Source organism: Anomaloglossus baeobatrachus, chromosome 1, assembly GCF_048569485.1.
Source record: "Anomaloglossus baeobatrachus isolate aAnoBae1 chromosome 1, aAnoBae1.hap1, whole genome shotgun sequence".
Taxonomy (NCBI): domain Eukaryota; kingdom Metazoa; phylum Chordata; class Amphibia; order Anura; family Aromobatidae; genus Anomaloglossus; species Anomaloglossus baeobatrachus.
The window spans coordinates 761,118,229-761,141,183 of NC_134353.1; the positions used below are offsets into that span (position 1 = coordinate 761,118,229).

At 46.9% G+C, this 22,955-nt stretch overlaps 1 protein-coding gene across 2 annotated transcripts in view; it reads right to left on the reverse strand.

Annotated features, from left to right (window-relative positions):
- Positions 1 to 22,955, reverse strand: part of KSR2 (kinase suppressor of ras 2) — a 724,223-nt gene that overhangs the window by 492,104 nt on the left and 209,164 nt on the right. For both annotated transcript variants that reach the window (XM_075324106.1, XM_075324115.1), the window contains exon 3: positions 17,505 to 17,655. In XM_075324106.1, coding sequence (XP_075180221.1) covers positions 17,505 to 17,655 — 151 coding nt within the window. The remainder of the gene's footprint in view (positions 1 to 17,504; positions 17,656 to 22,955) is intronic.

The window sequence follows — 22,955 nt, forward strand, 5'->3', positions numbered from 1 at the left end:
TCCCAACCGTCCCGGATTCTGCAGGACTGTCCCCATTTGAGGGCTCTCTCCCGCAGTCCAGCTGTTCACTGCTCTTGTCCCGACTCCTCCTATCAGTACAGTGAATAAATTAACTCACTTCAGTGCATAAATTAAGTTCTCATCTGTTCTGGTTTCCAGGACAGGGCGAGACTAGAACTCATTGTCCATAGGCAGCAGCTCTACCATTGAGTCACTGCCTGTATTGAGAGGCATACAAGGATTTGGTAATCGTGACCTGTATTGCAGGCTGAGAAGCCAGAAGCAGAGTATTCAGTTTCATAGAAATATAGATAGACATATTATTTACATCTATGTAGCTGAAGGAAAAAATCAGATTGTTTTGTTCCCATAAAACTACTATAAAGAAATGAGAAAAAAATGCAAATGTAAAAAAACCTCTTTATTTTCACCCACCACTGAAATCAAACCAGCAACTTTCAAACATGTTCTAGCAGCCCTAGCAGTTGAACCAGAAGTACTGATGATGTCAGAGGAAGAATATGATATAGTTCAAGCTGCACTTCAGCCTGTTCCTTTACAGCATATTACAGAGGACACAGAGCTCCATTGTACAGAGCAGCATCCTGTACAATGTCCTGTATTTTAGAAAGAGAATAAAAGAGATTTCTTTTAATAAAATTACTAAAAAGAATAAAAAAAAAAAAAAAATAGAACGTAATTTTGAATGCGCTTTTTTAGAAAATAGTAAACATTACAAATCAGCAAATCAGTAAATTTTCTGCAGATGCCTGCACCACACAATGCAATAACAATCTTCTCTGATTTGCGTGTTTGCTGCATTTTTTATGCGTTTTCCCCAATATTTGATAGGTGTTTGGTGCAGGTGTGAATCTGCCAAAAAAGCTGATATCAGGAAGCAACATTTTTCTGTTGGATGAGGCCCCGCCCCGGTCACATCGGTATGACCTCAGCACAGGTCCTGCAAGTCAAACATTAAATCGATTGTATAATACTTAGGTAGATGCTACAGTGTACGGGCTCCTGACAGGTATGACGTAACTTGTCATGTGATGGGGCGTGTTAAAAATTCATGAAAAACAGGAGAACAAGGAGTATATAATTTAAAATACATTTTTTTATTAATATTTAATAATGTATAAATATTTTTTCATCGATTTTAATTTACAGTGAGAATAAATCAGACATACAGTACATATAACAAGAGGACAGGGAAAAAGGAAAAGTTCATGGTCGTAACTACTAGTTGGTAATGGGGAGGGGGGTATATTGTATGAATGTAAGTAAATAAGCCACTAAATTTCCTTATATAAAGTGCAAGTGCATATCTCAGACAATGAAATGGAATCCCAGGAGAGTACCAATATTGTATAACAATGGTGAGTAGAGAAAAAAGGAGCTATATTAAATAAATTGCAGAATCAAGGCCCACACATTAAATGTAACAATAACCTGGGAAAAAGAGGCATATTAAATGGAGACACATACACCCCCCCCCCAAAAGTAAGAAAGACCCCCAACGTACATTTCACAAGTTTCTTACCATGGGGTGCAAAAGAAATCAACCAGCTTCATGAGGGAATCCCCCAGATGAAGCTGGTTGTATTTCTTTTGTGTGCTGTCAAATCGCTGCAGAAGATTCAGCAGTTACGTGCGCATGAGCTCTAAAAAGCATTTTTGTGGCGCATTTTTGGTGAGATTTTGAAGTGTTTTGCATGTATTTTTCCATACATTTTCTTAGCATTCTGGGATGGAAAAACACAGCAAAAAGGCTGAAAGAATTTTTATGCTGCAGATTTATTTCTGCACCAAATCTACAAGGGAAAAAAGCAACATGCACAAAACTAGGTATCTGCATGCAGTTTTGTGACAAAACGGCACTAAAAAACGCATCAAAAAATATGATAAAAATGCACTGTGTACACACAAACTAACAGTTTTAGGGCTCACGTGCACATAACTGCTGAATATTCTGCAGCGATTTGACAGCACATGTGCGCTTCAAATTGCTGCAGAAAAACTGCATAATGCATGCAGTTTTTCTGTACAAATAAAGCCGATTTCATGCGCTGTGGCTGCTGCCCCCACCATAGACATAGTGGGAGCTGCATCCAAAGCATATGGAATAATTGATATGCTCATTTTATGAACGCACGGATTTCGGTCAAAATTTTAGCACCCAAATCGCTGCGTTCATAAAAGCATCGTATTGCACCGCAGCGTAAATGCATGCAACCTGCGTCCCCTGCAAAATCTATAAAGATTGTGCATGAGACGTGCGCATGTTGCGTTTGAGAGCACAGCAATTTGGATGCCAAAATTTTGTTCCAAATCCGTGCGTTCATTAAATGAACATGTCAATTATTCCGTGCGCTTTGGATGCAGCTCCTGCTCTGTCTATGGGAAAGACTGCATCTAGAGCGCATGAAATCGTCTTTTTTCTGCAGAAACACTGCATTCATTAGCGCACATGTGCTGTCAAATCCCTGCAGAAATTTCTGCAGGGACACGATGCAACGTGCGCATACAGCCTTAGGCCTGCGACACACATCCATGCCGCCGGCACGTGTTTGTCATTTTTTACACGTACCGGCGGCACGGAGACGCGTTAAGCAATGCTACCCTATTGTAGCAGGCACACACACGTAAAACCACACGGAACGTGTGTCCGTGTGCGTTTGTACGTGTGTGCGTTTTTCAAAACGCTGACATGTCAGTGTTTTCTCCGGCAGCACGGGTGTCACACGGCCCACACCCGTACCACACGGGTGTAGTGTGGATGCGGTCCCGTGTGACACGCGCCACAGAAAACACACGTGTCAGTGAAAAAAAAAAACCAAAACATTTACTCACCTTCTCCAGCCCTCCTGTCTCAGCCGCTGCTGCCATTTGCTGCCGACCGCCGTTCATTATGCTCATTTAATATTCACTTCACTGCCTGGCAGCAGCAGCAGAGGGGAGACGGGAGGGCTGGAGCCGAAGATCAGCACCACAGACAGCAGCGCGGACAGCAGGAAGGACCAGGTGAGTATGTAAATTACCGGTTCTACGTGTGCTATCGCGGATAGCACACGTAGAACACACGTGGCACGCACGTACCAGAGACACGTACTTACCTGCACGCAACATGCAGGGGAAATACGTGTCTCTCGGCACGTGCGTGATTTTCACATGAGTGTGGCAGAGGCCTTATACTGTTTTGTATTTTTTAAATAAATGAATATTTATATATATATATATATATGTCGCGGGTAGAGGAGGGGACGCTGCGCTCTCCCACTGCTCGGGTCCGGCCGCTGCTGCTGCGGCTGCTCGGTGGTGGCTCGAGCGGTGGGCCGCATCCCGGGGACTCGAGCGGCGTTCCTCGCCTGTGAGTGAAAAGGGTGGGCTTGATTGTGGGGATTTGGTTATTGTCCGTGACGCCACCCACGGTTGTGGTGAGATTGGTGACACCACCGCTGCTCTGGACAGGGATCCCGGGAGCGATGACAGGGAGCAGCTTGGATGTTGGTTCTCCCCTCCATGGGTAGGGGTTGGTTGTCCTGGGGCCCGGTGATGGGGTAGGGATGGATGACAGGCGGGTTACAGGGCCTGGTGAGGTGCAGGGTCACGGGGGCAGCGTTGTGGTACTCACTCAGCCAATGATGAGGACACAGTTCTCGGTAAAACACACGGCTGGATGGACGGGTCCCACAGACGGCTGCGGTGTTGTTTCTCCCGGCAGGTTGGTGGTGACTGCCTTTCCCTGCACCTATGTACTGTGAACAGTTCCAATGGGTTCCCACCGGTAACCCGCTCCCCGGCTTGGATGTGGGCCGGAGGAGCCCCTTTTGCCCGCAGGCTCTGGTCCTGAGAACTGTAGCCTTGGCGGTGGCTGTGTTTCCCTCTCACGGTCGGACTGTTGCCTTCTGTCGGGACTTGGCCGCTGGGAAACCCAGGAGGTTCCCTTCGCTGACGGATTTGGGAAATTCACGGCGACTCCTAGCCTTGCCGGGGTCCGTAAGCCCCTGCCAGATGGTGCTGGCTTCTCTTTGTGTACCGGTCCGGTACCGCCGGGCCACCGCCCGTCCACGGTCTTTACGGTAAACTCAGATAGGCCACTCCTGCAGACGGTCACCACCGTCTGCCAACCTTGCTGATCCATCCGGGCCACACACCCGGACCAACTTCAGTCTGCTCACTTGCCACTTTCCTTCCTCTCACTTTCCACTCTCAAACTGATCTGCCTGGTTTTCCCGCCTCCAGGACTGTGAACTCCACGGTGGGCGGGGACAACCGCCTGGCCCACCCCCTGGTGTGAACATCAGCCCCTGGAGGAAGGCAACAAGGGTTTTTGTCTGACTTCGGTGTGCCTGACCGGGAGTGTGGGGCGTGGTGGTGTTGTTCTCTGTGGCCCCTGACTTGTGCAGGGCGCCACATATATATATTTTTTTTTAAATTTTTACTTATTTTATTTTCCAGTCCCCTTGGAGACTTGAAAATGTCTCTTGTTCCACATGTAATACTACAGTAGAGAAGATCATGCTCTCTTTTGAAGTACAGCTAAGTGTAAACATCACAGATCAGACAAATAACTATATAGAGTTACAATTTTTTAATCCCCCTTTCCCCTGATGACTAGTAAGATATTATTCATCGTAGCTGTAGTCCGCCACTGCTAGCAGCGAAAGCTAGGAATTAATATTATGGCTGAATGTACTTTAGTTCATCTGCAAAAGTTGAGAAACCTTAAATTTAATGAACCTTTAAGCTCTAGTTCTCCAGGGTCATTAAAGCACCTGAACAAGTACCCAAGAAGTGAGAAGATCCTTCTGCAAACAACACAAATTTGCATATGTACTAGATCACGCTTAATGACATGCAAAGTGCACAAGGTGGAGGATGCATCAACTGAGCAGCAGAAGATTCATTCTGCACAATCTCCTCCCTCCTCCTAGCTGCTGTCGACTCTCAGACGAATTAAACCCATAAATAAAATGCATTTTACTTTCTTAATGAAAATCCTGAAATGAAACCGAATTCCCTAAATGTTCAACAGAAACGTTTTTCTCCTTTAACACAATCCGCTGGGCTTTCATCATTGTGTGAGATATAAAATATAGCACGGCTTGGTAAATCATAAATTAATCAGTATTAATGATATTAGGACATGACTATAAATATGATGCTAGAAAGAAATAAAAATATATCAACAAAATGTTCGGTATTACTTTACTTGACCATAACAATGTAGCATGTCCTGTTCTCTTTCTAGCTTAAAGGGGTTGTGCACTACTTTGACAATAATAGCCTATCCTTAACATAGGTCATCAAATGTCTGATCAGCCAGGGTCCGACACCAAGCACCAATGCCAATCAGCCGACCTCAGTCCCGTTGGCGACAGCATGCTGCCGGAAGTGCTCAGTTCTGGCGCTGCTCCATCTTCTGATAGCAGCTGAATGGGAGGCGGATGAACAGTACCTGGTTGCAGCTGCTACCAGAAGACGGAGCAGTACCAGAACAGAGTGTTTTCAGCTGCCTGCTGCCGCCGCCGGGACCAGAATCAGCTGATTGACAGGGGTCAAAACAGAAACTGCTGTGTGAATACTGACATGAAAAATCCAATAGCTACCGTATTTTTCGGACCATAAGACGCACTTTTTTTCCCCCAAATGTTGGGGGAAAGTTGGGGGTGCGTCTTATGGTCTGACTATAGGGCTGCGGCTGGGAATGAGGGTGCTGCAGGTCATCGGGGGCACGAGCAGGCAGCAGCAGCGCCTGCCGTGACCACGTGTGCCCGCTCATTACATATGCACGCCCATCCTCCCGCCCATCTCTCAGCGCTGAAGCCGGCACTGACAGGTGGGCGGGAGGACGAGCGGGGACGCGCGCATAGTAAAGAGCCGGCCGCATGATCACCCCTGGCAATTACAGCCTGGAGTGATCATGTGCGGCTGTATTCACTGCTCCCCGCGCGTCATTACCAGCGCGGGGTGCAGTGAATCAGTACACTCACCCGTCCCCGTGTGTGGAGCCGTCCCCCTGCTGCACGCGATGTCTTCCTGTCTGTGCCGGTCAGCTGATCTGTGCTGAGCTGGTCAGCTGACCGGCACAGACAGGAAGACATCGCGATGCAGCAGGGGAACGGCTCCACACACACAGATCAGCGTGCCAGAGAGGAAGATGTGATCGGTGCTGCAGGGAGTGAGGAAAAGGTGAGTATAAACGTTTATTTTTTTCTCTGTGCTATAGGATACAGGCCATATACCAGGACGGTATATGAGCACGATGGGGGCATATAGCAGGATGGGAGTATATGAGCAGGAGGGATGGGGGGGTATGTGAACAGGCTGGATGGGGGGGGTATGTGAACAGGCTGGATGGGGGGGGGGGGTATGTGAACAGGCTGGATGGGGGGGGGGGTATGTGAACAGGCTGGATGGGGGGGGGTATGTGAACAGGTTGGATGGGGGGGTATGTGAACAGGCTGGATGGGGGGGGTATGTGAACAGGTTGGATGGGGGGGGTATGTGAACAGGTTGGATGGGGGGGGTATGTGAACAGGCTGGATGGGGGGGGGTATGTGAACAGGCTGGATGGGGGGAGGTATGTAAACAGGCTGGATGGGGGGGGGTATGTGAACAGGCTGGATGGGGGGGGGTATGTGAACAGGCTGGATGGGGGGGGTATGTGAACAGGCTGGATGGGGGGGGGTATGTGAACAGGCTGGATGGGGGGGGGTATGTGAACAGGCTGGATGGGGGGGGGGGTATGTGAACAGGCTGGATGGGGGAGGGTATTTGAACAGGCTTGATGGGGGGGGTATGTGAACAGGCTGGATGGGGGGGGGTATGTGAACAGGCTGAATGGGGGGGTATGTGAACAGGATGGATGGGGGTTTATAGCAGGATCATATACAAGGCAGGAGGATCATTACCAGGATGGGGTACCTTAGTAGAGAATTTGGGGACATTACCCCCATAACAGTGTCAGCAGCAGATCCTCGCCCCATAACAGTGTGTCATGACCACATTTTTTGCTTAAAGTTTTATTTTCCCATTTTCCTCCTCTAAAACCAGGGTGCGTCTTATAGTCCGAAAAATACGGTATATGTAAGAATGAAAATATGAAAAATGGAACCTGCATTACTGCCATGAACATATGAATCAAGAGAAATTTAGCTATTGGATTGATCAATGCAACAGAGCCCCAACACTACGCCAAAGTATTTCTCTGCATTGATCAATTCAATAGCTAAATTTCTCTTGATTCATATGTTCATGGCAGTAATGCAGGTTCCATTTTTCATATTTTCATTCTTACATATAGCTATTGGATTTTTCATGTCAGTATTCACACAGCAGTTTCTGCTTTTCATATATTCCTCTTACATAGTCACTGGTGTGCATACCTTCTCTCTATATAGTGTAGATTTTTTAGGTTTTTGCACCCAGTTCAGACTCAGAATTGGTGTTCCAGACGTTATTTCTTGATTCACTTGACATTTCTACATCCTGCAAGTTCTGTGCTCTATCAGCACCACCTTCACTGTACCCACCATTGAACATATCCAGCATCAATAGGAAGTGACTGCCCACCTACAGCTCTCACTTCGTCTTGATGTTCGATTTGTCCGAAGGCGGTGACAGTGAAGCCACCACTGATTGTTTAATCTATTCTCATTCTGGCAGATCAAACTTGGCCATTGGGATTTATAGTATATAAAATCTAAAGATAAAAGGAAGTTTGCCTGCATTTTACATGATCTGTTTTAAGTTTCAATGGAAAAAGGTTTAAACACTTTATGGCTTTCAGTTTTAAAAAAATAAGATGAGGAAAAAATGGATGCAAAACAGATGATGTAGGGGGAAAACATTATGAGAATGAATGGTTGAAATATAAGAAGAAGCAGCTAAATAAAGCTGACAGCTGTAAGAATTCTGGGTTATTATGTACAGAGAGTATGGAGGGGATGGGCGAGCAGGAAGTATATTTGGTGCAGTGTCAGCCAATGGCTGCAGAGGAGTAGTTATGTGTGGTGTAGTGTTGTCAGCCAATGGCTGGGGAGCATGAAGTATACTGTATTTGGTGCAGTGTCAGCTAATGGCTGCAGAGGAGTAAGTGTGGTGCAGTGTCAGCCAATGGCTGGGGAGCATGAAGTATACTGTATTTGGTGCAGTGTCAGCCAATGGCTGCAGAGGAGTAAGTATGTGTGGTTCAGTGTCAGCCAATGGCAGAGGAGTAAGAATGTGTGGTTCAATAGCTGTAGACCATGAAGTATGTGTAGTACAGTGTCAGCCAATGGCTGCAGAGTAATAAGTATATGTGGTGCAGTGTCAGCCAATGGCTGTGGAGCAGGAAGTATGTTTGGTGCAGTGTCAGCCAATGGTTGTGGTGCAGGAAGTATGAATGGTGCACAGTCAGCCAATGGCTGCAGAGGAAGAAATATGTGTGGCACAGTGTCAGCCAATGCCTGCAGAGGAATAAGTATATGTGGTGCACATTCAACCAACAGCTGTAGAGCACTGGGTGATGTCAGAGGGGAGTGTCATTTTGGCAAGATTTGCCAAGTCCTATAACATGGAGCAGTTTTGCTATTCCCTGTGGCCTTCATGAACTATAGTAAACAGAGCACATTGGAAATGTTTGTGGAAACTGAGTGAACTAATTAAAGGATATACCGAAAATGTCTAATAGATGCCGGTCACTCCTCAAAGATCTGCTCCTGTCTGAAAAATGTTCCAAAAATTGCCAAACAAGTAATATTAAATGATTCCAGGACGTCCATGCGAGAAGTTGGGAAATTTCCCAGGACTTTCCCTTTAAGCATCATGGGCCCAGTTCTATCCTTCCTTATGGAGATAACATGAACAGTTTCCTACTTAAATTAAACAGAAGTGATAAAACATATTACTGCGTTCTTACAATGCTCACATGACCCCGTCACCTATTCAATCTGGTTCCCAATGAGTAACCAGAATCCCGGTGATGTAATATACACAGCACTGGAGGCGTCTACAGATGCTTATTAACAAGGTGTAAAGATTAAATTATTATTTTCTTCATTACATCATTTATTTCACATTTTCAGAAGGAAAATAAGAGATACATACCGCCATCAATCCGCATAGTCATTATCGTAAATCACATAGCACGGATGAGTGCCCGGTATTCTACCGTTCTAATGCGGCATTTATAAACTTGTGTGGACTTTAATGTATCTTTAATAACGCCAAGGTTTTTTTTTTGTTAATTCCATATTACTATCTATATAATTATATGTAATATGGCTCCACAGATGCATGAAACATACCGTAAATAATCAGATAAAACACTAAATCTTTACATGTCAATTTCTCGGGAGACGTCTGTGTATGACAATGAACTACTGCAAATATAATTATAATTACTATATGGAGGTTTAATGGGATTTATACAAAACTTCAATATCACAATAGCTTCAATAGAAAAAAACAACAGCATAGTAAAATAAATAAGTGCTGCTGTATTATACCATTACCTCCTGCGTTAGTTAATACCAAATCTCATTGCCTGTGTTTGTCGCCATTCTTTATAATAGTCTGTAAGGAGCAGGCAATAACATCAAGAGTTCTTCAGGAATACAATAAAGATTGTTTAACTCAACTCACAACTATATAAAAAGAAAACAATATAGAAAAAATAAAGAATGTACTGTATATAGAGGAGTCGGATCTTTCCTCTGCATGGCATTCTGCACCAGATGTGTGTCACTGGCGCCCTCTGCAGGAGTACAGAATGTGTTACACCCAGAAATAACACATCCTGCATTTTGGAGAGAACATTGTAGAAAGTGATTTCTTGTGAAAAAATGTATGGTGAAAAGCCTAAAAAGTGTAACATCTTCAGTATAGGATCTAAGGGGGCAAGGATTCTCACTCTTCACAAGGAGAAACCTTACCCCCTTAGATCCCAGTCTTAGCCTCTCACCTAGCCAAGTCAGATCTCGTACTTTGCACTGCTGAGGAATAATACCCTGAAACACTGCTTGAGCAAGTTGAGATTCAGGCTTGGCTTTTTTCCTAAGGGGTACTTTGCACGCTGCGACATCGCAGGCCGATGCTGCGATGCCGAGTGCGATAGTACCCGCCCCCGTCGCAGCAGCGATTTCCTTGTGATAGCTGCCGTAGCGAACATTATCGCTATGGCAGCTTCACATGGACTCACCTGTCCTGCGACCGTCGCTCTGGCCGGCAACCCGCCTCCTTGTTAAGGGGGCGGGTCGTGCGGAGTCATAGCGACGTCACACGCCAGGCGGCCAATCGGAGCGGAGGGGCGGAGATGAGTGGGATGTAAACCCAAAGTCAGGGGTCACAGGTCATAACACCACCACACCCTACACCCCAGTTAGGAACACCAAAGCTAACCAAAAATCCTTGTTGCCTTCCTCCAGGAGCTGGTGTCTACACCAGGGGGTGGGCCAGGCGGTTGGCTCCACCCACCGAGGAGTTCACAGCTCTGGAGGCGGGAAAACCAGGCAGTTAAGCTAGGGAGGTGAAGGAGAGGAGAGATAGAGTTTAGAGTTTGAAGTAGAAGGAGTAAACAGTGAAGTGGAAGGAAGTGGTAGAGGAGCAAAGGAGAGAAGCTGAGGAAAGGGAAAGTGACAGTTTGTAAAGCCTGAAGTTAGTCCGGGTGTGTGCCCCGGACTGAGACAGCAAGGTCAGCAGACGGCGGTGACTGTCCGCAGGGGTGACTGCTTGGAGGTTGCTGGAAGGATCGCGGACGGGTGGTGGCCCGGCGGTACCAGAGCGGTATACGAAGAGCAGTCAGCACCAGTCGCAGGGGCCTTTCGGATCCCGGCAAGCCTAGGAGTCACCATAATTTGCCAAATCCGTCAGTGAAGGGGACGTCTGTCTCCCAACAACCAAGTCCCGATTGAAGGCAACAGTCCAACCGTAACAGAGAGACACCGCTACCGCCAGGGCACCAGTTTCTCAGGGCCAGCGCCTGCGGGCAAAGTAGGGCTCCTCCGGCCCATATCCAAGCCGGGGAGCGGGTTACCGGTGGGAACCCATCGCAACCATTATCATCTTAGGTGCAGGAAAAAGGGACCGTCACCTACTGGGGAAAGCAAGTGCAGCCGTCCGTGGGAACCGTCTTTCCAGCCGTGTGTTTTACCGAGAACTGTGTCATCATCTCAGGCTGAGTGAGTACCACAGTGCCGCAAGGCACGGAGCTGCCCCCGCGTCCCTGCACCCCACCAAGCCCTGCATCACCCACCTCATCACTGGGCCCCGGGACAACCAACCCCCCGTGGAGGACTAACATCCAGCTGCTCCATACCATCACTCCCGGGATCCCCATACAGAGCAGCGGTGGTGTCAACAAATCACCACAGCCGTGGGTGGCGTCACGGACAATCCACAATCCCCACACCCAAAACAACCCCCCTTTCACTCACGGGCGAGGAGCGCCGCTAGAGTCCCCGGGATCCGGCCCATCGCTCGAGCCACCAAGCAGCAGCAGGCCGCAGCAGCCGGACCCGAGCAGTGGGAGAGCGCGGCGTCCCCTCCTCCGCCCGCGACACGTAATTTTCAATTTGACCCCACCGACATCGCACCTGCGATGTCGTAGTGTGCAAAGCCCGCCTAAGTCATATGACAAGTCTCGGTAAAGGGTAAAAATTGACTTTAGGAATTGCTACTGTTAATAGGTGGCACTAGAGTTCAGGTCCTCCTCCTTTGCATCTTCAGAATAGCGATAATCTTTGTTTATATTAAAGAGTAAAATTATATAGGTCCAGAAATATTTGGACAGTGACACAATTTTCGCGAGTTGGGCTCTGCATGCCACCACATTGGATTTGAAATGAAACCTCTACAACAGAATTCAAGTGCAGATTGTAACGTTTAATTTGAAGGTTTGAACAAAAATATCTGATAGAAATTGTAGGAATTGTACACATTTCTTTACAAACACTCCACATTTTAGGAGGTCAAAAGTAATTGGACAAATAAACCAAACCCAAACAAAATATTTTTATTTTTAATATTTTGTTGCGAATCCTTTGGAGGCAATCACTGCCTTAAGTCTGGAACCCATGGACATCACCAAACGCTGGGTTTCCTCCTTCTTAATGCTTTGCCAGGCCTTTACAGCCGCAGCCTTCAGGTCTTGCTTGTTTGTGGGTCTTTCCGTCTTAAGTCTGGATTTGAGCAAGTGAAATGCATGCTCAATTGGGTTAAGATCTAGTGATTGACTTGGCCATTGCAGAATGTTCCACTTTTTTGCACTCATGAACTCCTGGGTAGCTTTGGCTGTATGCTTGGGGTCATTGTCCATCTGTACTATGAAGCGCCGTCCGATCAACTTTGTGGCACTTGGCTGAATCTGGGCTGAAAGTATATCCCGGTACACTTCAGAATTCATCCGGCTACTCTTGTCTGCTGTTATGTCATCAATAAACACAAGTGACCAAGTGCCATTGAAAGCCATGCGTGCCCATGCCATCACGTTGCCTCCACCATGTTTTACAGAGGATGTGGTGTGCCTTGGATCATGTGCCGTTCCCTTTCTTCTCCAAACTTTTTTCTTCCCATCATTCTGGTACAGGTTGATCTTTGTCTCATCTGTCCATAGAATACTTTTCCAGAACTGAGCTGGCTTCATGAGGTGTTTTTCAGCAAATTTAACTCTGGCCTGTCTATTTTTGGAATTGATGAATGGTTTGCATCTAGATGTGAACCCTTTGTATTTACTTTCATGGAGTCTTCTCTTTACTGTTGACTTAGAGACAGATACACCTACTTAACTGAGAGTGTTCTGGACTTCAGTTGATGTTGTGAACGGGTTCTTCTTCACCAAAGAAAGTATGCGGCGATCATCCACCACTGTTGTCATCCGTGGACGCCCAGGCCTTTTTGAGTTCCCAAGCTCACCAGTCAATTCCTTTTTTCTCAGAATGTACCCGACTGTTGATTTTGCTACTCCAAGCATGTCTGCTATCTCTCTGATGGATTTTTTCTTTTTTTTCAGCCTCAGGATGTTCTGCTTCACCTCAATTGAGAGTTTCTTAGACCGCATGTTGTCTGGTCACAGCAACAGCTTCCAAATGCAAAACCACACACCTGTAATCAACCCCAGACCTTTTAACTACTTCATTGATTACAGGTTAACGAGGGAGACGCCTTCAGAGTTAATTGCAGCCCTAAGGCGGGCTTTGCACACTGCGACATCGCAGCCCGATGCTGCGATGCCGAGTGCGATAGTGCCCGCCCCCGTCGCAGCAGCGATATGTGGTGATAGCTGGCGTAGCGAAAATTATCGCTACGCCAGCTTCACACACACACTCACCTGCCGTGCGACGTCCCTGTGGCCGGCGGCCCGCCTCCTTGTTAAGGGGGCGGGTCGTGCGGCGTCACTGTGACGTCACACGGCAGGCGGCCAATCGGAGCGGAGGGGCGGAGATGAGCAGGATGTAAACATCCTGCCCACCTCCTTCCTTCCGCATATCCTACGGAAGCCGCAGTGAGGCTGGTAGGAGATGTTCCTCGCTCCTGCGACTTCACACACAGCGATGTGTGCTGCCGCAGGAGCGAGGAACAACATCGGACCGTCGCGTCAGCGTAATCATGGATTACGCCGACGCTGCACCGATGATACGATAACGACGCTTTTGCGCTCGTTAATCGTATCATCTAGGCTTTACACACTGCGATGTCGCATGCGATGCCGGAAGTGCGTCATTTTCAATTTGACCCCACCGACATCGCACCTGCGATGTCGCAGTGTGCAAAGCCCGCCTTAGAGTCCCTTGTCCAATTACTTTTGGTCCCTTGAAAAAGAGGAGGCTATGCATTACAGAGCTATGATTCCTAAAGCCTTTCTCCGATTTGGATGTGAAAACTCATATTGCAGCTGGGAGTGTGCACTTTCAGCCCCTATTATATATATATAATTGTAATTCTGAACATGTTTTTGTAAACAGCTAAAATAACAAAACTTGTGTCACTGTCCAAATATTTCTGGCCCTGACTGTAATATATATATATATATATATATATTATATATATATATATAGATATATATATATATATATATATATAATGACAAAAATATTTTAAGCAAATGTGCTGTTCACTGCATTACTGAGATGCACATGTGACGCCCTGGCAAAACCAGGTTGTCACAGGAGACTGTGTGGCGCCCTGGACAAGCCAGGACGTCACAAGTACTACACCAACACACCCCACACCCCGGTCAGGCACACCAAAGTCAAACACAAACCCTTGTTGCCTCCCTCCAGGGGCTGATATCCACACCAGGGGGTGGGCCAGGCGGTTGGTCCCGCCCACCGAGGAGTTCACAGTCCTGGAGGCGGGAAAAGAGAGCAGTAAGTTTCAGATTAGTTTTGGAGTGGAGGAGAGTGAGGTGGTAAAGGAGCAGTCTGAAGTTGGTCCAGGTGTTGGCCCGGACGGTACAGTAAGGTTGGCAGACGGTGGTGACCGTCTGCAGGAGAGGCCTATTGGAGCCAGCTGTAAGGACCGTGGACAGGCGGTGGCCCGGCGGTACCGGACCGGTGAGCAAAGAGAAGCCAGCACCATCCGGCAGGGCTTACGGACCCCGAAAAGGCTAGGAGTCGCCGCTGAAATTGTCAAATCCGGTAGCGAAGGGAACTTCCGGGGTTTCCCAGCAGCCAAGTCCCGATTGAAGGCAACAGTCCAACCGTTAGAGGGAAACACAGTCACCGCCAAGGCTACAGTTCCCAGGCCCAGAGCCTGCGGGCAAAAGGGGCTCCTTCAGCACCCATCCAAGCTGGGGAGCGGGTTACCGGTGGGAACCCATTGGGACCGTACACACTACACAGGTGCAGGGAAAGGCAGTCACCACCAACCTGCCGGGAGGAAAGACACCGCAGCCGTCTGTGGGACCCGTCCATCCAACCGTTTGTTTTACCGGAGACTTTGTGTTCATCATTGGCTGAGTGAGTACCACCGTGCCGTGCGGCACAGCGCTGCCCCCGCGACCCTGCACCTCACCAGGCCCCGTAACCCGCCTGCCATCCATCCCTACCCCTCACCGGGCCCCAGGACCACCAAACCCCCTACCCACGGAGGGGAGAAAAAAACATCCAAGCTGCTCCCTGCCACCACTCCCGGGATCCCCGTCCAGAGCAGCGGTGGTGTCACAACCTCACCACGACCGTGGGTGGCGTCACGGACAATATCCCTAAAACCCAAACCTTCCCCCTTTTCACTCACGGTCGAGGAACGCCGCTCAAGTCCCCGGGATCCGGCCCACCGCTCGAGCCACCACCGAGCAGCAGCAGCCGGACCCGAGCAGTGGGAGAGCGCAGCGTCCCCTCCTCCGCCCGCGACAACTGCATCAATCCTAGAGATGCAGGACTCTCTCCTCCTTGCCTACCAACACAAACCCACACACAGGTACAACACCAGCCACAAAGCCTAGTCACCCTAGTCAAGGACAATAAGGACACACCAGTGGACGGGGCCAGGCAGATGGTGACGCCCACCTAGGGGTCCTGAGGTGTCAGGGGAGGAAACACAGCAGTCGAGTTTAGACAGAGGAAGTGAGAGGAGTGAAGTGGTAGTCAGGGGTTGTAGCTCCCAGACTACCAGACTACCTGAGCTGACTAGGTGGCAGACAGCAGAGCAAGGCCACAGGCGACGGAGATCCGGTCGCGGTAGACCTTAAGTGGACTGGGGCATGGTTGTAGCCCGCCGGTGCCGACAGCGTGGATCCGGTCCGGAGGGCGTGGACAGTCAGGGTGCCTGGACCCTAGGGTGAGGACAGCTTCAAGCCCCTTGTAAATTAGCCAGCAGGGGACAAGATTCCACGTCTTGTCCCACCAGTGAGCCCAGATGGGCTTCCGTTTCACTCTAACGCGGGGGATAGGGTGTCTGCAAGTGCCTGCAAAAATCCCAAGGGTGAGATCTCGTGGGCAACAGCTCCCAAAGCAAAAACACCGGGAGCGGACTTTTCCCGTTTTATGCGGACTAGTCAACACACAAGACAAAACACTGAAGTGCAGGAGGAAGGGCCCCTGTCCTGTCAACCGGTGTGTGGGACCCGAGCACACCCCCCCGGAGGCTACCGGTATCCGGCACTTGGTTTACTACTTGGACTTTGTGTGGTTTATTCAACAACAGTGAGTACACCGGTGTCATCCGGTCCAGCCTGCAGACGGCGCCCCAGCACTGAATATCACCTACACCGGGGCCTCGGGACAACACCTCCCCTACCCGTGGAGGGGATACCATCCTGCTGCCCCGCTCCATCAGCCCCAGGCATCCCACACAAAGGCAGCGGCGGTGTCACCAAACCATCACCGCAACCCACGGGTGGCGTCACTGACAAACTCTTCCCTTGTAAATACCCCCTTTATTAAGTTGTGGGCGACGGGCTGCTGCACGAGCCCCGGATCCGGATGCCCCTCGAGCCACAGCCACAATTCCGGATCCGAGCGCCTCAGGTAGCTCTCCACTGGCCGTGGCCTGCGCCCCCACCCGCGACATCATCACTAGGATAGGTGATCAAACTGATGAGCTGCAGCCCTGGATCACAGTTACGGCTCCTTCAGACACCCATCGGTCTGACCTTGGATTGCGATGCACTGACTGGCGTGTCTCTTGAACCGAGAGTGACAGCCTAATAGAAATATATGAAGCTGTCACACTCGGGTTGGGAGACATGCCACCATTCTGTGCATTGCGATCCAAGATCAGACCGATGATCATAAACGTCTGAAGGAGCGCTTACATGTTGGCTCACACTTACTACACTTATGGTTTGACACTATACCTCTGTTGTTTTGGTATACTCTATTCCAATAATGGCAGCAGTGTATCTAGAATTCCTGAGCAGCAAAAGCTGTAACAGGGCTTGTTATTTAAAAATAAACCACTTTTATTCAAATGTCTTCTGGCAAAAGGAACAATAGTCTTAAAAACTTAGTAACTATGATGCTAGACACTACGAGCAGTATGAATAGAAGGGTAGTCAGACAAGCCAGGATCATAAGCCAGGAGGTAGCATATAAGACTCAGGGAGCAGACAGAGATGTGGTCAGGAAAAGGTCCGAAGTCAGAAGCCAGGAGGTAATGTATAAAGTTCAAAGAGCAGACAGAGACGTGGTCAGGAAGAGGTCCGAAGTCAGAAGCCAAGATCAATACTCTTACACCAGACAGGAGCCAAGCACACTAAGCAAACAGGAAGTATGACTGGCGAAGTTCTGACAGCAAGCCCAGTAAAGAAACAGAGCAATCACCAGGAACCAGGCGCATCTGTGAAGGCACCATCCAAATCCAGTGTGAACCCTGGTTCTGCAAGACATTCTGTCAGCAAGTGAAGCGGCATGAGGTAAGGGCTAATACACAGATTTCAGAGAAGAGTCCCTTATTAGGCTGTGTGTTGTTATTTCAATACAATAAGTGTTTTATCATCACAAGATTAGCTTCAAAATCCACGTAAAAAGGATGTGTGTGAATGTTCCCTGATACACTCAAGTAATATTACGTGCCCTCACCTGACGTGTGCACACTCCGTAGACAGGAGAGGGAGGCATTTAACCGGTCACATTCTTCACCGCTGGCACCGAACTTTCCCAATGTCTCACAGACCTGCTCATCATTCATTTCCATCAGCTCCTCCAGAGTCAGCTGCCCGGGGTCGATTTCCTGCAACAATAGTGTAACAATAGTAAGGTTTTATTAACATCTGGAGAGTGATAACACATTCATTACCAGAATCACACCTTCATTGTGCCCCCTACCATTGAAGAAGCAGAACTGACAAATTTATTATTGTTATTATTATTAATAATGTCTCATTGAAAAATAATTGAAAAGCAAAAATTAGGCAGAATAGGCTGATGGGATTAGTTGTATCAATCAAAATATTAAACAATGAAATGCAGTAAACAACGGTTTGGTATACATTGTCCCCTAATCAATTTGCCAGTGTGGCTCCTTGTCTACAAAATAAAATAAGAAAACATTGAAATTTTAAAGGAAATTTGTCACCTGGTTGTTGTTATGTAATGTGAGAGCATCAAAATGTAGGGGCTGCCATCCTGAATCCAGCGATGTGTCACTTACTGAGCTGCATACTGTCATTTTGATACAATTACATGACCTGAAAATACAGTCATCTGCATGAGCCCCAAGGATGGGTGTGCAAGATCAGGATATGCTGCATCCTGAACGCATTGTGTCCTCTCTTGCGGGGCCACAAGTGCTCTAGACAGGAGACCGCAGCGGCCCATGCCCATGATCAGAGTTCGGGGTGCTGCAGATTTTGTCTGCGTTCTCCCTGTGGAGAACACTCACGCCACCACAGCATAAATTGACATGCTGTGGCTCGGAAAACCGCACCGCGCTTCAGTTTACGCTGAGGAGAAAAGAAGCAGAGTGCGCAGGAGATTTCTATATCTTCCATCCACTGTGCTTGTCCTGTACAACATAGCATTTTGGACACAGCGGAAACACAAAACGTCCAAAGCGCTGCTATTACTGATCGTCGGCACATTCTCTAATACTAAGCAACCACCCCACTAGAGTTGAGCGAGTGCCTAACTATTCGTACTCGCTATACTCATAACGAGTACTGTCTAATACTCGCGTATTCATTCCAAATAGCGTGTGCAATACAAGTCAATGGAGAATACTCGCAATGTAACGAGTAACCCGAATTCCGCACTATTTACCACTCGCACGAATAGTACCGCATTCAGGTTACTTGTTACATTGCAAGTTTTCCCCATTGACTTGCATTGCACATGTTATTCAGAATGAATGCTCAACTCTACACCCCACTCATGATAGGTTTGTGAGTGGTTGTTCATCAGTATTTTGTGCTTATCCCACTCTATGTACCCTGTATGCATCCTGTAGAATATCAGTATTGTGATCGGGTATTGATTGGTAAGTGGGTCTTTCTATTTCTGTGATGATTTTTGGATTTAATGTTCTCTTTTCTTTGCACATCCAGTTTCCATTTTTGGATCATAAAACCGGATATAAAATGATTCAGTTATGGACCCATTCATTTCTATGGGAATCTTAAGGGCGCTTTACACGCTGCGACATCGCTACCGATATATATCGTCGGGGTCACGTCGTTAGTGACGCACATCCGGCGCCGGTAGCGACATCGCAGCGTGTGACACCAAGGAGTGATGATCAACGATCGAAAAATCGTTCAAACACGGTGATCGTTGACATGTCGCTCCTTTCCTTAATATCGTTGCTGCCACAGGTACGTTGTTGTTCGTCGTTCCTGCGGTGCCACACATCGCTATGTGTGACACCGCAGGAACGAGGAACATCTCCTTACCTGAGTCCACCTGCAATGCGGAAGGAAGGAGGTGGGCGGGATGTTACGTCCCGCTCATCTCCGCCCCTCCGCTTCTATTGGCAGGCCGCTTAGTGACGCCGCAGTGACGTCGCTATGATGCTGAACGCACCTCCCCCTTGGAGGGAGGGATTGTTCGGTGGTCACAGCAATGTTGCTGACAAAGTATGTGCGTGTGACGCTGCCGTAGCAATAATGTTCGCAACGGCAGCGAGCACCAAATGTCGCACACACGACGGGGGCAGGTGCTATCGCGCTCGACATTGCTAACAATCGCTAGCAATGTCGCAGTGTGTAAAGCACCCTCTAGTGTCATAAAAGGTCTTTTTGCTTCCTCTCCTCCTCTCATGCTCTATATACATACTGGATCACTTACAAACATATGACAACTGGACATGTGAACAGAGCCTTAACGGATCTATACCAATTCATGGCATTGAAAACTGCACTCAACATTGTATTATTTGATGCATAAAACAGATATCAAACTATAATGATTAAAAATCTTTTCCTTTTTCTTGAAGAAAAACTGACAATGTTTCATACACTTGTCTGAAACCGGCCTTAAAGGAATATGAGATAATATACAGTGTGTCCACTGCCATTAACTTGAGAATGGCGGCAGCTATAGGCATAGAAGTGGTGTCTAGGTATAGCAAAGTAGCCATGCGCTACGCAATGAAACCACCAATAGCGCCTCCTGGTGGAAAACAACAGAGTTAGCATTTTTATCTTGAAAATGGAACGAGATAGAGAAAAAAAGTGAATTACAAAATTGTATGGCGACATCAATTCAATACGAATTGACACCTTGCATACAGAAATGCTATGAGATGAAATCCATGACACCCCCCCAAAAACATTGAATGTTGGTCACGCATATGGCGCTAATTTAACATTGATACTCAAAGTGGCCGCCATCAGCTGCAATGCACATCTGGACTCTGGACAGCATACTGTATCTTGCTGCACGTTGTGCAAAATGGTAGGTGACACGTTTGCAGAAGCATCTGTAATACGTCGTCGTAGGTCCTGCAATGGTGGAGGGGTCGCATACACCTGCTGTTTGATGTGACCTCACAGAAAGAAGTTCAATGGCATCAGGTCAGGTGAGCGAGGAGGCCACTCCACACAGCCACCATACCCAATGACTTGTAGGAAGGTCTCCATGAGGTATCGCTTCACGTTTGCAGCCTTGTGAGTTTTATACGTTATAATCATAGCATTTCTGTATGCAACGTGTCGATTTGTATTGAATTGATGATACCCTACAACTTTGTAATTCAATTTTTTTCTCTATCTCGTTTAGTTTTCGAGATAAAAATGCTAACTCCGTTGTTTTCCACTAGGTGACGCTATAGGTGGTTTCATTGAGTAGCGCACGGCTACTTTACTATACCTAGACACTACTTCTATGCTTATAGCTGCCACCGTTCTCAAGTTAATGGTGGTAGACAGGATATGGGTGGACACTATACAAAAGGAATTTTGCTGCTCCAACTTTATATTTTTTTCAATATTCTTTATTTCACATATAGATGCTATCAACAGGAAAAGTTGAATAATTGTACAAAATTTCGCTTTAGTTTTTTCCACTAATCCTGATTTGCATCTTATATTACATAATAACTTTTGCAGCTCATTTCCACCCCTCAGGATCACAAGCGCTGCTTGCTCTGCGGACGCCAGTGTTTCTTGTGGGGATTTGTACTTTGGGAGGTAAAAGCTATGTTTCTTTTCTAATACAATAATAGTTGAATGTAAAAAATGAGATTTTTTAAAAAAAAACTTATACACAAGAAAAGGGTGTACACGTGCCCGCAGCTATAAGAGAAAGTACTGTAACTCCATGTCCCGTAGGGCTCATAGCATGATAGCATACTAGTGAATAATTAACAAATGCATAATTAACCACTCCGGAGGGACATGTAAACATTGCGTCCCTGTGTTAAGTACCAGGTTCCTGGCAATGAATCTTTTTCAATAACATAGTGTAGATAAATGATCCTGGGAGATTAAGGCAATACCGAAGCCAGAAAACAATTCTCATACACAAACCACATCTCCCGCTCTCTCGGAGCAGGAAAAGTACTGGAAGGAAGGTATCTCTCACCAAGGAATCTTTGGTAAGGAATCCGAGAAATCTGGGTTTACTGGCAAAACTAGCCTGATGAGTTTTTGGTACACTTTTACTTCTGGGTCTGGATTTTTACGTAATAGCAGGAATGTAGGTAGTGAGACCTGCCACTCTCTTTACTTGTGGTATGGGATTTCTTTATGATCCTCATTAAAGTCACATAATGTTGCTACTCTTTTTTTGTACTATATGGCTGCATTCACATATTGCATCTGTTTTACATTATTTTTTTACTTTGTGCATTATTTTGCTGAGAGTGTTTAAAATAGCATTAAAACGTTGCATTTCCACTAGAATTGTAGCAAGAACATGCAGTCCAACCACAGCATGTGAACATAGCCTATAAAGTCTATACAATGCTTAGAAAAAGTACACACATAACTGCAAACCTACCAATACATCGCTGTCCATCTAAACTGACATCCCAAGTAAGGAGAGCGCTAATTAGAGAAGCAGCCAAGAGGCCCATGGTCACTCTGGAGTTCCTTCTGAGATCCACAGCTCAGGGATGAGAATCTGTCCACAGGACAACTATTGTTCGTATACTCCACAAATCTGGATTATATGGCAGAGTGACAAGAAGAAAGCCATTTTTTTTTTTAAAACAAGCTATGAAAAGTCCCATTTGTAGTTATCAAAAAGCCATGTAGGGGACACAGCTAGCAGGAGGAAGGAAGTCCTCTGGTCTGATGAGGCCAAAGTAGAATTATTTGGGCTAAATACAAAATGTGTTGTATGGCATAAAACTAACACAGCATATCAGCCTGAAAACACCATCCCCACCATCAAACATGGTGGTGGCAGCATCATGCTGTGGGGAGGCTTTACTTCAGCAAAGGCAGAGAAGCAGGTCAGAGTCGATGGGAAGATGGAATGAGCTAAACACAGGCAATTGTGGAGGAAAACCTGTTAGCGGTCACAAAAAACTGAAGACTGAGGAGTAGATTCACCTTTCAGGAAGACAATGACCCTAAACATACTACCAGAGCTACAATGGCTGGTTTAGATCAAAGCATATTCATGTGTGTGAATAACAAAGTCACAGTACAGGCCTAAATCCTATTGAGAATCTGTTGCAAGACTTGAGAAAATTACTGCTCACAGATGCTGTCCATCCAATCTTATTGAGCTACAGCTATTCGGCAAAGAAGAATGGACACAAATTTCAGCCTCTAGATGTGCAAAACTGGTAGAGACATATCCGAAAAGCCTTACAACAGTAATTGCTGCGAAAAGTGGTCCTACTAAGTATTGACTCAGTGAGACTGAATAGAAATGCATTTTAAGTGGTTTTTTTGTTTGTTTTTTTTTGGGGGGGGGGTTTAATAAAATAAAATAAAAAAAGATTTGTTTGAGAAAGGCTTATATCTAGATCTATATCTAGAAGCTGAAACGCACCATTTGATATATGGATTCAAAAATGAAAAACTGACAAACTACTGAAAAGAAGCAGAATATCGTGTGAGTGCTAGAACTTTCTGAAGATGT